Consider the following 12,672-nt stretch of genomic DNA (forward strand, 5'->3'; position numbering starts at 1 on the left):
ATCTGTAGCGTTTCTTCACACAGTTCAGGATAAGGGCAGGTAAGCTTCAAGGGACAGGGCACGATGTGTGTGTCCCTCACTCCACCAGATTCCACCATACCCTAGGGATGCTCAGGGATTCTGAGCCTTCTCAAAACAAGCCTGGCTCAGATTCAAATCGTCTTTATTTCTACAGCAACATCTGAAAATAGAGAGCGACTGCCTCACCCATCAAATGGGGTAGCCCCTCCTACTGCGGGTGTGTGTGGAGGGGACATTAGAAGCTGAGGCAAGGAAGGCGTGGCAGGATGGCTCAATGGGCTGTGCCCAGGGTGGGGTCAGGCCATGCCTGGGTGGAGCTGGGCGCAAAGGACCGTGCTTAAGTCCGGGGAGGCAATACAGGGCCCGGTAGTGTGGGGAGTCCGGACATGTGCAAAGTTGGGTAGAGCACATCCCTCCAAAACAAGGATGGCAAGGAGATTGGGGAACCCTTTCAGGAGGCTCTGCTCCTAGAACTTGGAGCTTGGGAGATACCACCACTCGGAACAGGGGTGATTTAAGGCCTGGGCGGTACCACTGGAGAAGAGAGAGGCAGGTGGCGGCCCGGGAATACAGTGGACTGAAGGGAGGAGGACTGAGAGGATGACAAGGCCAATAACTTATTTCTCTATATACAGAAGCAACGGCCGGGGATAGGGGGTGGGGTGGGGGTGGACAAAGATGCTAAGGGGACAGGAAGTACTTAAGTGTTCTTGGCTTTGGGGGCTGGGTAGGCAGGCCACCACTCCCACAGGCCCTGAATGTAGGGAAGAGAGGCCCCCTGCTGGAAGGAATAAATAAGGAGTAGAGTTGGGGTGGGCAGGCCCGGCCTCCAGGGCTCCGGCTGAGATGACAAGGGAGGTTACCCTGAGATTGAACAGAAAAGACAGGGGTCCTTGGGAGGGGCAGGCAGGACAAGCAGCAGGCCCATGCGCAGGGCTGGGGTAAGGGGTCGTGTCAAATGAAGGCTCTGGAGACTGGCTGCCCCTTCAGCTTTAGCCCACAAGGGAGCTTCTTCGGGAGAGGTCCATGGAGCTGGAGCTCAAGGTCCGGCTGTCAGAAAGACCAGTGCCTCCGGGCTGTGGGCAAAGTAGAGAGGGCATGTAGCTTAGACAAGCTTCTGGGAGTGAAGGAAATGGGGAGAGTAAGGGGAGGGGACACAGACAAGTATAGGATGTAGAAAAGGGACTGACCAAGTCCCTAGAGCAAATACACAGAGTCAAAGAGTGGCCAGAGTTAAAGTTTAGCTCACACCTAGGGCCTGAGAGCTTCAAGCTGCTACTGGCTTAGGGCTATGTTCCCCTTTACCTACCTGCCCCTAGTTGTTTCTACCTGTATCCTCCCAGCCCAAATTGGGCTGTTGCTGGATGAAGACTCACCAGATAAAGTTGAGTGGGAACATACGCAGACCAAGGGGTCAGAACTATAGGGTAGGGGCCTGGGTCTAGACTGCCTAATGCCAGATGCCCTCCACTCTTACCTGAACTGGCTCTTCCACACTTTTGTTAAGGAAGTTGAGAGAGCTAGCCCTCTTCATCCTGAGGGAAAAGGAGGACCAGGATTTATTCATGGTGAAACAGTAAAGGGCCATTAGGCTGGGTCTCAAGGGCAAAATAAAGCAGACTTGGTACTAGTGTTTCCTGAGAGGGAGGGATGTCACTTGGGAGCCAACAGGATACAATCAGGGACAGAAACTCACCTAGAATTAGGGGGCTCCTGTGGGCCACCCCCCTGCAGCTTCCTCACCAGCATCTCACTGCTACGTCTCAGAGCATCCCTGAGCTTCCCAAAGGACCCACTGCGCCGCAAAGAGCCACTGCCATCCTGTGGGGGAAGAATTGTCTCTAAGCCCTACTTTCTTTGTAGACTTACAACCTACCTTAGCCCCCACACTCACCCCACTCCACTCTGCGGCAGGCCCTGACTCCTCCAGGTCAGACTCAGACCGAGGCGCAGTACCCCCAGACACATCCCGGCTGCCACGGTGGCCCCCTCGTCCACCACTACCATCTTTTAGGAGTTCCACCACCTTGGTCTGGCTGGCAGGATCCAGGCCCTGAAAGGGGACAGGAAGCATCAGAGCCTGACTGGAACACATGGAGCCTCAAAGGTCCCTACTCACCGTCCTCCACCATGAAGCCCCACCTGCTTGCGGCTACGGCTGGCACAATCTTCCAGTGTGTGTGCAGCTTCCAGCTTGCCCTGGCGCCGGTACAAGGCACCCAAGCTTCGCAGAGTTGTGTTGACTGTGGGACTGTGGACAGATAGCAGGGAAGTATCAAACTCTATCTAGCAATCAGCCCACATGGGACTCTGGGGACCAAAAAGGCCATCCAGATTCTGGCCTTTCCTATTCATCTTCCCCTGTGGTAGATCCATCCTGAACCACTCTAGGGCTAGAAACCTGGCCTGGCCCTAGAGCTCTCCCAGGACACTGCCACCAGGACCAGAAGCTGGGAGACCCAGGAGTGAGTGAACCTAGCTCTCCCAGTGCAGAAAGTCTTCTTGGGTTGGGTCCTTAACAGATGAGGTAACAGAAGAGAAGTGTCTCAGAGGTGAAAGACAGTGTGAGGCCTGGGTCTCACTGACCAAGGACGCTTCCTCCTTGCTACTCACTTTACCTCTAACCCAGACCTATCAGCCCTCACCTGTCAACTTTACAGGCTTTGTACCAGCTGCCATACTCCCCATAGGGGGCGTTGTCTCGGCGTTTATCCTGGGGGAAAGACCAGTTAGTTGGGGATGGGAGTAGACTCTCAGCTCCATACATCCCAGCCTCACAGCCTCCCCACACTTGCAAGCTCTGCCCACAGTGCTACTCACTTTGCTCTCCTCTCGTTCTTCTGCATGCATCCAGATGGGCTTGTTCTCTCCTGGGAAGGAATAGGAGACTGTCACCTACCTGCCATATAAGTCTTTCCAATTGGGCTAGACAAAGGACTAATATCTGGGGAAGGGGACAGGAGTATGTTGACTCCTTACTACTTCCTATTTCCTCCTTGTCTCTAGTCCCTCCTATCTTCCTTTCCTATTGGCCAACAGTGCTTTATTCATTAACCAGTATGAGAAACATATACAGAATGACATCTCCCATCAGGAAGGGCCAGGACCAGGACTGGGTTTTGTTGAATAGATGAACAAGCAGCAAACTCAAAACATTACTGGCCCTCCTCTGTACCCAGATGAGCAGGCCACAGGTCTGTGTCAAATGTCTATGAATGAGGTGGGGTTAGGAGTGATGTGGCAGGCCCTTACACACCTTAGACCAGAGACTGGCGGTACACCTGAATGAGGACCAGGCTGAGGGATGGGCATTAGGAATGGCTAGCAATACAGAGCAAGAGGCTGTTTCTGAGAAGCAAAGACACTTGGGGCCAGCCCTCAAAGTGAACAGGAATCATCATGTAGAGAAAGGAGGAGAATGGGCATAGTGGCACTTTTAATCCCAGCACTTGGGAGGCAGAGGCAGGTGAACCTCCATGAGTTCAAAGCCAGCCTGAGCTACATAGTGAGTTCCAGGACAGCCAGAGCTATATAATGAGACCCTGTCTCAAAACAAAATAAAAGCAGGGGAATGAGAAAGGAGGAGACTCAGCATGGGGTTTGTCAATTTGTCTTTCCAGAGCAATAAATTAGGTGAGTGGGCTCCTGTGGGCCCCATCCACAGGTGAGGCTGGGCTTCCTGCCAGAATGTGGGTAGGATGATCTGTAAGACCAGGTACTGTCCTGGGTGCTCCTAGCTGAGTAGGCTTCTGCTGAATGAACTAGAGGCACATGGCAGCCATGGACTCACCATTGACAGAGCCAAACTCCTTCTCATGAGCACGGGTAAGGATCTCCTTGTACAGGGTCTCTGCATCCTGGTACTTGCCCTGTTTCAGATAGCAGGAAGCCTGGAAAGTAAAGACAGTGGGTAAGCAGCATGCAGGGAGTTTAGTTTCCTTTTCCTTCCTCCTGGACATCAGCCCTCTGTCCCTGCGGAGCTCCTGCCTCTCCAGCCCCCAGTCCCGCCTCAGAGCACCAAGTTGTTCTTGGTCTTCGCCACATTGGGATCATCAGGCCCAAGGCGTGTGGCATAGATCTCCAGGGCCCGCCGGTAGTAGTATTCCACCTCCTCAGCTTTGCCCTGGTTCTGGCACAGCAAGGCCAGGTTGCTGAGCTGCTTGGCCACGTCTGGGTGAAACTTGCCCAGGACCTGGGAAGAGTCAGTGGTTGTGGTCAGACTTGCTCAGACTCTACTATGTCTGGCCAGCACTCCTAAGCCCTACCCTCTCCTACCTTCTCCCGGATCTCCAGTGCTCGCTTGCACAGTGGCTCAGCCTCTTTGTATTTGCCCCGCTTGCCATAAAGAACAGCCAGATTGTTCAGGGTTGCAGCCACCTGGGGTATAAGAGAATGAAAGTGTTTTCATTTAGAGCCTTTAACAGGCAGGAACTCTGGAACTTGTGAGGAGTGGAGGGCTATACTCAATCTAATTCTTACTTACAGCTGGGTGGTCCTTGCCCAGTGTCTTCTCCCGGATAGCCAGGGCATCATTGAGCAGGTGGGCAGCATCCTTGTACTTGTTCTGGTCCCTGGGAGCAGGCAGGACATTCAGGGATGTCCTCCAGCCCGAAGCCTGCCCCCCAGGGGCCCGTAGTCCCAGTAGGCACTCCTCCTGAGGTCACTGATAAGTGGACACGATAGGAGTGCAACTCAGAGCATGGGAGGCCTGGACAGCCCTACCCTTGAGAGCTCTGGAGGCATTAGACAGTATCACAAATCACTAAGGAGCCACCTCATACGCAGACCCCTAAGCAATACTCAACTTTAAGTGACCCCCAGTGCGTGCCTGGATCATTTGTCACTTTCTGCCACAGAAACCCTGTCACCCATTATGAGTTCTGGGCCAATTTATGTTCCCACCCCACTTTTCTTCCCTTATCTTTTCCCTCTTTTTCTAGGGTCTCAGTATCCTAGGCTCGCCTTGAACTAGCTACATAACCAATTCCTGATTGTCTTGCTTCTACCCATTAAGTGTGTACTACCACATCTGGCTTCCAACTCACATGTCAAAGCCCATACTCAAGTCTTGGTGTCTAGAGAAGCTGTGCTGACTACAGTGGCCCTAGTGTTTTCATGTGTTACCTAGCTGTTGTTCATAGCCAACCTTCCCTTAAAACCCTTAACAGACTGGTTTATTTCCAATTGGAGGCCAGCTCTACATATGCAGGCCATTCTTTCTCTGCTGCTCAGTTGCCCCTTGAGACATCCATCTGGAAGGCCAGAGGGCCCTTACCGATAAACCAGTGCCAGGATGTTCAGCATAGTGGCCACATCAGGGTGGTCATGTCCTGATGTCTTCTCCAAATCCTCCAGTGCCTGCTTGCAGAGGGGCACAGCCACCTCATAGCGGCCTTGTGAAGCATACTGGATTACCAGATTGTGGAGGGTACGTAGCCGTGCTGGTATTTCATAGCCCCCATGTTGTGCAGCTACATCCCCTCCTCCAGGGCTGGGAGCTACAGGGCCAAGGACAGGAAGTTAGATGTGCCCTTTTCCTTTCTGAGCTAGGCTGGCGTACGTCAGCCTAGCCTTTTGCCCATGTGTTCCTAGGCAAGGCACCAGTCTGCCTCAGCTTCTGCACTTACAGAGTAGGTTTAGATAACGCACAAGGAGTACGTTCATCTCCTCTGCATCATGAGTGAGGCAATCATGGCCCAGTTCAACTGCATGATGTTTTCTCTGTCTAAGGAGGCCCAGAAAGAAACTAACAGTAGAGCCAAGTTCAGATCCTCTAAGCCTGCTAAGTATGGCACCTGTTCTCCATAGAGCTCAGGGATATAAGATGCAACAGGGAACACTTGCCTTTTAAGCCCTAACATGCTGGGATAATGTGATTGAAAATGAGGCAAAAAAAGAACATGGATGCCACAAATACTCCCATCTCCTGTGACCTTTAGGACTTTACACAACTGTTTTTTCCCCTCAACCTAGAGCTGACCACCCTTCTATACCTGGGCTCTGCTCATCTTCATTGGGAAACAGGTCATCCAGGGAGTCTTTGGGAACATCACCCTTCTCCTCCTAGAAAGGAAGACAGGAATAAGTGTCAGAGAAGGTGACATGGGTATCGGTGGGCATGTGTGAACTGGATGCTGGCCAGCTGAGACTCACATTTGGGGAGGCATCCTCATCCAGTTTGCGGATCTGGCTCATGAAGAGCAGGTGCTGCTTCTCTTCTTCCAGCTGAGCCACCGCCTGTTCACTGCGCTGCAGCTTCTGCTGTGTTCCTGCCAGTTCCTCACGCAGCCACTGGTTTTCTTGTACCAGGCGCCGCACCTGAGCCCGCAGCTTCTGCTTCTCTGACTCCACAGCCCCCAGGTGGCTTGACAGTGCCAGGATCACCTGTGCAGCCAGTCAGAAGAGGGTCAGCGCCCTGGCCATGCCTTAGCCTGCAATTACAGCCTCAGCCACCTAGGGAGCCAGTCAAAGGCCTGGCCCTGGTTGAAAATAGCTGTTGGGTATTAGGTCCAAGTTCTCCCTACCCAAGGCCACAGTGCAGAGTTGGAACCCAAGAAGAGGTCTTATAATTTTGACTGCCAAGATCCTTGTGGGATCTCTGAGCTTCTAGACTCTTCTTTGTTCCCTTCAGTTACACTCCACTCACTGCAGCCATGACCAATGTATCACTGCTTCCTTTCCTGCCCAGGGCTATTGCTTGCTCAACGAACCCTGATAGGTAGCTGAAAGGTCACACAAAGACCTCATTCTGACTTCTGTTGATCGTCCAAAGCATTCTCTGCCTGCTGAAGGGAAGGGAAGCTACATGTTTCCAAAGAAGATCCAACCACAGGTAAGGGGATGCTCTGGCCCTCAGCTCAACACCTAGCTCTTTCAACATCTGATGCTCTTCTTGATTCCCCAGGCTCTGTCTGTCATGGGGCCTTGGCAGAGTCTATGTATTCCTCTCTATGCTTCATTGTGTTTTTTCAGGAATGCTTTCCCCTCTGCTCCATCTCCACTGTTGCTACCCTTTATGCCACCCTGTTCCCAGTCTGCCAAAGCCCTGCACACTAGTGAGAGTGGAGCCCTTGCACACCTCTCTGTATCTGACAGCTAAGTGGCTGAGGAGGTGACTCTGCCTTTTCAGAACGCTGGGCAGTCTAGGACCCTACATTTCCTAATTTGTTTGCAAACATTTTAAAATTGAATTCTACTTTGTTTTTCTTTCTTTCAAGACAGGTTTTTTTTTTTCCTTGTGTAGCCCTGGCTGTCCTGGAACTCTCTCTGCAGACTAGACTGGCCTCAAACTCAGAAATCCACCTGCCTCTACCTCTTGAGTTCTGGGATTAAACATGTACACCACCACACCTGGCTATTTGAAAACATTTTAAGGGACAGGTATTTTCATAACCACATAACACAAAAAAGTAAAAAAGTCATGCTGGGCAGTGGTCCAGCACTGGGGAGGCAGAAGCATGAAGATCTCTGTGAGTTCAAGGCCAGCCTGGTCTACATAGTGACTTTCAGGATAGCCAGGGCTATATGAAGAGACTTTTCTAAAAAAAAAAAAAAAACAAAAACAAACAAACAAACAAAAAAACCCGACTAAACAAAATAGTTCCGAAGCAACCTGGAAGTGTATACAACAGATGGCATCACTATTTTAAAGACAAGAAAACCAAGACAATACAAGCTGTGTGAGATTTCTGAAGCCAGGCAGTGGCTTGGCCAAGAACAAGAGAACAAACCCTCTCCTACAGAATCTAACCCCTTCCCTGTCCAACAGCCCACTTTATGGGGACCTAAGCAGAACTCCTAAATGACCCAGACTCTTCCACTCCTGAATTTGCCAAAGCACAGACTTCCAGGGGTTGAATTGTACTTATAATCTCTCTTCATTCCCAGGTCCTGCTGAGTCTCATTTCAGAATACCTAGAACTGGTGTCTTCATGGCTACTCCTCTAATTCATTTGAAGCCCAGCACTGGCTCCCTAATCACTTGTTCCAAGTTCATCCTTGACTACTAAGGTTAACTCTCCATAACACAGAGAGAGTTTTCAAAACCTAAGCTGAATTATGTTCAAACCCTCCAAAGGCTTCCTGATATCCTGAACAGATACTGGGTTCTGTTTCCCCACAGGTCTCTCCTGTCACTCTCCCTCTCTCTAAGTTCTAGTCTTACAATTCTCCTTACACTTCAAGCATACGACCTTTCCTGCCTTGAGGCCTTTACACATGCAGTTCTCTAGTTGCCTCTTCTGGACACTGGTCCATGTCTCCCTTCAGGTCTTGAGTTAATGTCATCTCAGATAACTCTTGCCTTAACAACAAACAAGACTCCCTACTGTGAACTATCACAAAATCTTGTTGTCTTTGGATCACTGATCACAATTTGTTTCAAGCAACTAATCAAGTATGTGTGTGTGTGTGCTTCTCTTCTCCTATTGTACTAGGGAGAAAGATCTTAATTTTATTTGAAGGGGACAGTAAGGTGAAACAGGGTCTCACCATCTGATCCAAACTGGCCTAGAACTTGAAATTCTCTTGCCTTTGCTGGTCAAGTGCTGGGATTACAGACACCATGCTCAGTAAGGACAAGGATCTTGTTTGCCTTGTTGAATTTCTGCATCCTTGCTATTAACAGACTGCCTAGTGCACACTAAACAAGTGATAAACTACAGAACTTAATAAATTAATGTAAGATTGAATTATGAAGGGAGGTTATTGAAGTATTTGTTTTCCTCTGTCATCCAGTCTGTTAGGTTGAACAGGACCTGGATGGCACAGTTTTGTGTGGAGGTGGGGTGCCCACTCGGGCAGGGCTGCCATCTCCAAAGTGTATTCATTTAACATTTCTTATTTCTTAACACGAGACTCCAAGAGACAAGTGTTTCCTCCCTGAGAGTGTTCCTACATTACCAGGACTCTTGCAGTAATCATCTTCCTTAGCCCCAACACTGACCTACCTGAGCCTCCCCAAGACCCAGCTCGATAGCCTCCAGGGAGCGGCGCAGGAGGAGGCAGCGCTCCTGCGAGCCTGGCTCAGCCTCGCTTGCTTCATGAGAAGCCAGGGGAGCTAGCAGGGCACGATGCTCTCCGCGCAGGGTCTCTAAACCCTGGATAACAGCCTTGGTGCCCAGCACGATCTCGTCCTGGCTCAGCTTCTCCTCCCGCGGAAGCACCAGCATAGCCATGGTCTTGACGTCTGTGGAGGCGAGGGGCGGGCAGGCGGGCGCCCGGCCAAGGGCCACACCGTCGTCCACCCCAGGTGAGGTAAACACCGGGAGGTCCCCGGACGCCTAAATCCCCAAGAGTGTCCAGTTCGCAGCCCGCACCGTGCCGGCACTTGGCCTACAGGGGGCGCGCCAGGCTCGTTTCGCCTAGGGAGACGCAATGCGGTGTGGCGAGTGAGGCTGGACCCTGATTCCGCCCTAGACCACCGGCCCAGGCAGGCTTAAGTAGCCCAGCCACAGGACTTTCCCGGAACTGTCCTAGTCAAGACACAGAGCACTAGGGTACTACTGTAAGGGGGATCGCAGGGTTCCCATGCCGGAGACTACAGTCCCTCCGGGAGATCGCGCTTCAGCCCTGGCGACGGCCCCCTCCCCCAGGGCAAGCGGAACCATAGAGCCCCTCCCCCAGGGCAGGAGAAGCCCAGAGACTCCCCATTCCGCCATCCCCGGGAGGCTGCGATCTTGAGTTTCTGGACCGGTTTCTGCAGGCCGCGCCCACAGCGACCCCTCCCACAGGCTGGCCAAACGCCCGCAGACCCTCCCTAAAAAAGGCCCAACTCCCAACCCTAGCCCAGGACCGCGCCCCCTCCCCGCAGGCCGGTAGGGTCCTCCCACAGGCCGCGCCCACGACGACTCCTCCTCTAGGCCGACCTGCAGCCGCTCTTCACCGTCGGACCTGACTCGGTCTCCGGGCTAAACCGGACCGCGCCAACCTGCACCTTCTGTTTGGGCCAGGCTTTGGCTCCAGCTCCGGCTCGGCTCCGGCTCCTGCCCCGCTTCACCCGGATCCGCGACTGTGAGCTTGTCTGGCTGCCTCCATCCCGCCGGCCTTCCCAGCAGTCCTCGCGCCGTCTTAAAGGTGAAGCCACTACCTCGGCGGCGTCGGAGGGGGCGAAACACGTTTCAGCAGGCCACTTCTCTGCCTTAAAGGGGCCCCGCGGGCCAGGCGGGCTCCGGGGTGGGGCCAACCCTGAAGGGACGCAGAAGGGGCGTGGCTGGGCTCGCCCCTTCGGACCAGAGCTTCCTGGTCTGTGAAACACCCAGGGCTGGTGTCTGGACCAGTTCTGACTGAGGAGCAAAGAGAAGGCACAACTCATCAGCGTCCAGAGCGAGCCAGTCCACATTTATTGAGCCCTCACTACTTGTCAAGTGTTTTGGTTGATGTCTTAAGTGCAATAACTTAGTGCTTACGGAGGCCTGTTGAGCTGGGTACTGCCATTACCCACATCTGACTCCCCCTCCCTAGGCTTGTTTTTAGAGACACCCCTCTTCCTGGCTTCGGAGTCACTAGTGTCTCTGGAGGGAATTCTCAGCATCCTAGGATTACTTCGTGAGGGAACAGAAGGAGGCTTCTGGTTAAAAGGGAGAAGGGTGGAAAGGAGCAGGATGAGAACTGTGGAGAGAAGACCCATGCTCCTGAGGAGAAGAGGGGACATCTGAGCAGATACTGCTGACCAGATAATGAGGTCAGAGGAGTTATATTTGGTCTGTGGTGGTGTCATTGAGGGCTTCAGATTAGGTGTCACCAACTGGGAAGGAAAGACCTCTGTGCTGGCTAGTTTATGTCAACTTGACTTAAGCTAGAGTCATCAGAGAGAAGGGAGCCTCAACTGAAAAAACCGCCTCCAAAAGTTCAGGCTGCAAGCAAACCTGTAGAGCACTTTCTTAGTGACTGCCCTGTTGGAGGGCCCACTCCTTTGTAGTTGGGACCAGAAAGCATGCTAAGCAAGCCAAGAGGAGCAAGGCAGTAAGCAATGCCCTTTCATGGACTCTGCATCAGCTCCTGCTTCTACATTCTGCCCTGTTTGACTTCCTGCCCTGACTTCCTTCACTGATGAACTTCCAAACACTTTCCTCCCCAACTGCTCTTGGTCATGGCGTTTCATCACAGCAGTAGGAACCCTTGGTCCTAAACCTCCTGGGTCCTAAAACCACCATATTCTACACTACTCCTCTGATCTCTGCAGCACTGTCTACAACATTAATCTTCCTAACATTTTTCTTGTTGGTTTGTTTGCCTGCTGATCTGGACCTGAAATAATTAAAGATAGAAGATACAGCAGCACTCTGTAGATGCTACTTTATAAGTAATATGTGTGTGTGGAGCTGGGCAGTGGTGGCACATGCCACCCAGCACTCAGGAGGCAGAGGCAGGTGAATCTCTGAGTTTGAGGCCAGCCTGGTCTACAGATCGAGTTCCAAGACAGCCAGGACTGTTTCACAGAGAAGCCCTGTCTAAAACAAACAGAACAAAAAAAGGTGTGTGTATATGTGTGAGTGAGGTGGGGAGAGTTAGGAGGAATTGCTGGAAAGATGGCTCATTTGTTAAGAGCATTTATTTCTCTTGCTAAGGACCCAAGTTCTATTCCCAGCACCCATGTGGTAGTTTACAACCACAACTACCTTTAATTCTATTTCCAGGGCATCCAGTGCAACCTTCTGATTTCTGCAAGGCACTAAGCACCCATGTGGTACACACACACACACTTCAGGTAAAACACTCATTCACATATAAATCTGGAAGGGGAGAAAAGAGGCCAAGGAATACACTTACCCTTTACCAGTCCCTCCAAACCTAGGTTTGAGTTGACTCTGTAACAGCAGGCACGCACCCTCACCCAACTTCCTGGTTGATAACTAGGAGCTGATGGCAAGATCACTCCACAGACACCTCAGGGACAAAATCCACACAGTGAGAACTGGAACAGGCATCCTAGAGACCTGGGGTTTATCTGATGAGTAATGATGAACTCAGGAACAAGGTTCAGCACTTGGTGGCATTTTTCACAGAAATTGCCCAGGACTCTGAGCTTGAGTACATGCTGTAACAGGAAACTCACTCTTGTCTCCTGAAATACTCAAAAGTATTAGAAAGTCCCTTCACCCCCACCCTGGAGACATGGTCTCAGGCAGCTCAGGCTGGCCTCAAATTTGCTATGTAGCTAATAGTGAACTTCTGTCTGCCATCATATCCCATGTGCTGAAATTACTACCATGTCCAGTTGTATGGCTTGCTGGAGATCAGAACCAAGATGTCATGCATGCTAGGCAAGCATTCTAAGGGCTCTGCTACATTTCTAGCTTAACAGTTACTTTTTATTTAAAGTGTCTTCCTTTGTTCTTATAGCTTGTCTCCATCAAGAACTCTGCTTCCTTTAGTCAGTGGAGACACTCAGAGACAAGAGATGCATCCCACTCAATCTTTTCTTTATCTGGGCTCTAGCCCCATGTCTTTCAATAAGTGCTGTTAAGAGTTTCCTGGCCCTTCACCCTTCTATCAACCTAGATGCTTCTCATAACATGGTGGTAACCCAGGGCCCAATGATCCAGAATGAGTGAGCTGTAGAGTCACCTAGGGATGGGGGCTAGGGACCTGTACCATTTATGAAGCCCTGGGTCCAATACCCAGGGTTGCAAATAAACAAAAATATAATCT

The 12,672-nt window shown here is 51.5% G+C and overlaps 1 protein-coding gene across 3 annotated transcripts; it reads right to left on the minus strand.

The window, feature by feature from the left end:
* Positions 1 to 146: 146 nt before the first annotated feature.
* Positions 147 to 10,164, minus strand: Klc2 (kinesin light chain 2). Of its 3 annotated transcripts, none has more exons than XM_051193624.1 (16): positions 9,956 to 10,164; positions 8,970 to 9,208; positions 6,175 to 6,405; positions 6,015 to 6,084; positions 5,297 to 5,519; positions 4,505 to 4,592; positions 4,297 to 4,398; positions 4,040 to 4,213; positions 3,812 to 3,911; positions 2,842 to 2,891; positions 2,667 to 2,734; positions 2,164 to 2,272; positions 1,916 to 2,074; positions 1,718 to 1,842; positions 1,499 to 1,556; positions 147 to 1,097 (listed from the first exon to the last, which is right to left on the minus strand). In XM_051193624.1, the coding sequence occupies exons 2-16, from the start codon at positions 9,195 to 9,197 to the stop codon at positions 1,014 to 1,016; spliced, it is 1,869 nt and encodes a 622-aa protein (XP_051049581.1). In that variant the 5' UTR covers positions 9,198 to 9,208; positions 9,956 to 10,164; the 3' UTR covers positions 147 to 1,013. The 3 variants fall into 3 exon arrangements, with proteins under 3 accessions (XP_051049581.1, XP_051049580.1, XP_051049579.1); XM_051193623.1 differs by having other exon boundaries at positions 9,913 to 10,164; XM_051193622.1 differs by having other exon boundaries at positions 9,888 to 10,164.
* Positions 10,165 to 12,672: the final 2,508 nt, after the last annotated feature.

Source organism: Phodopus roborovskii, unplaced genomic scaffold (genome assembly GCF_943737965.1).
Source record: "Phodopus roborovskii unplaced genomic scaffold, PHOROB, whole genome shotgun sequence".
In the NCBI taxonomy this organism is placed as follows: Eukaryota; Metazoa; Chordata; class Mammalia; order Rodentia; family Cricetidae; genus Phodopus; species Phodopus roborovskii.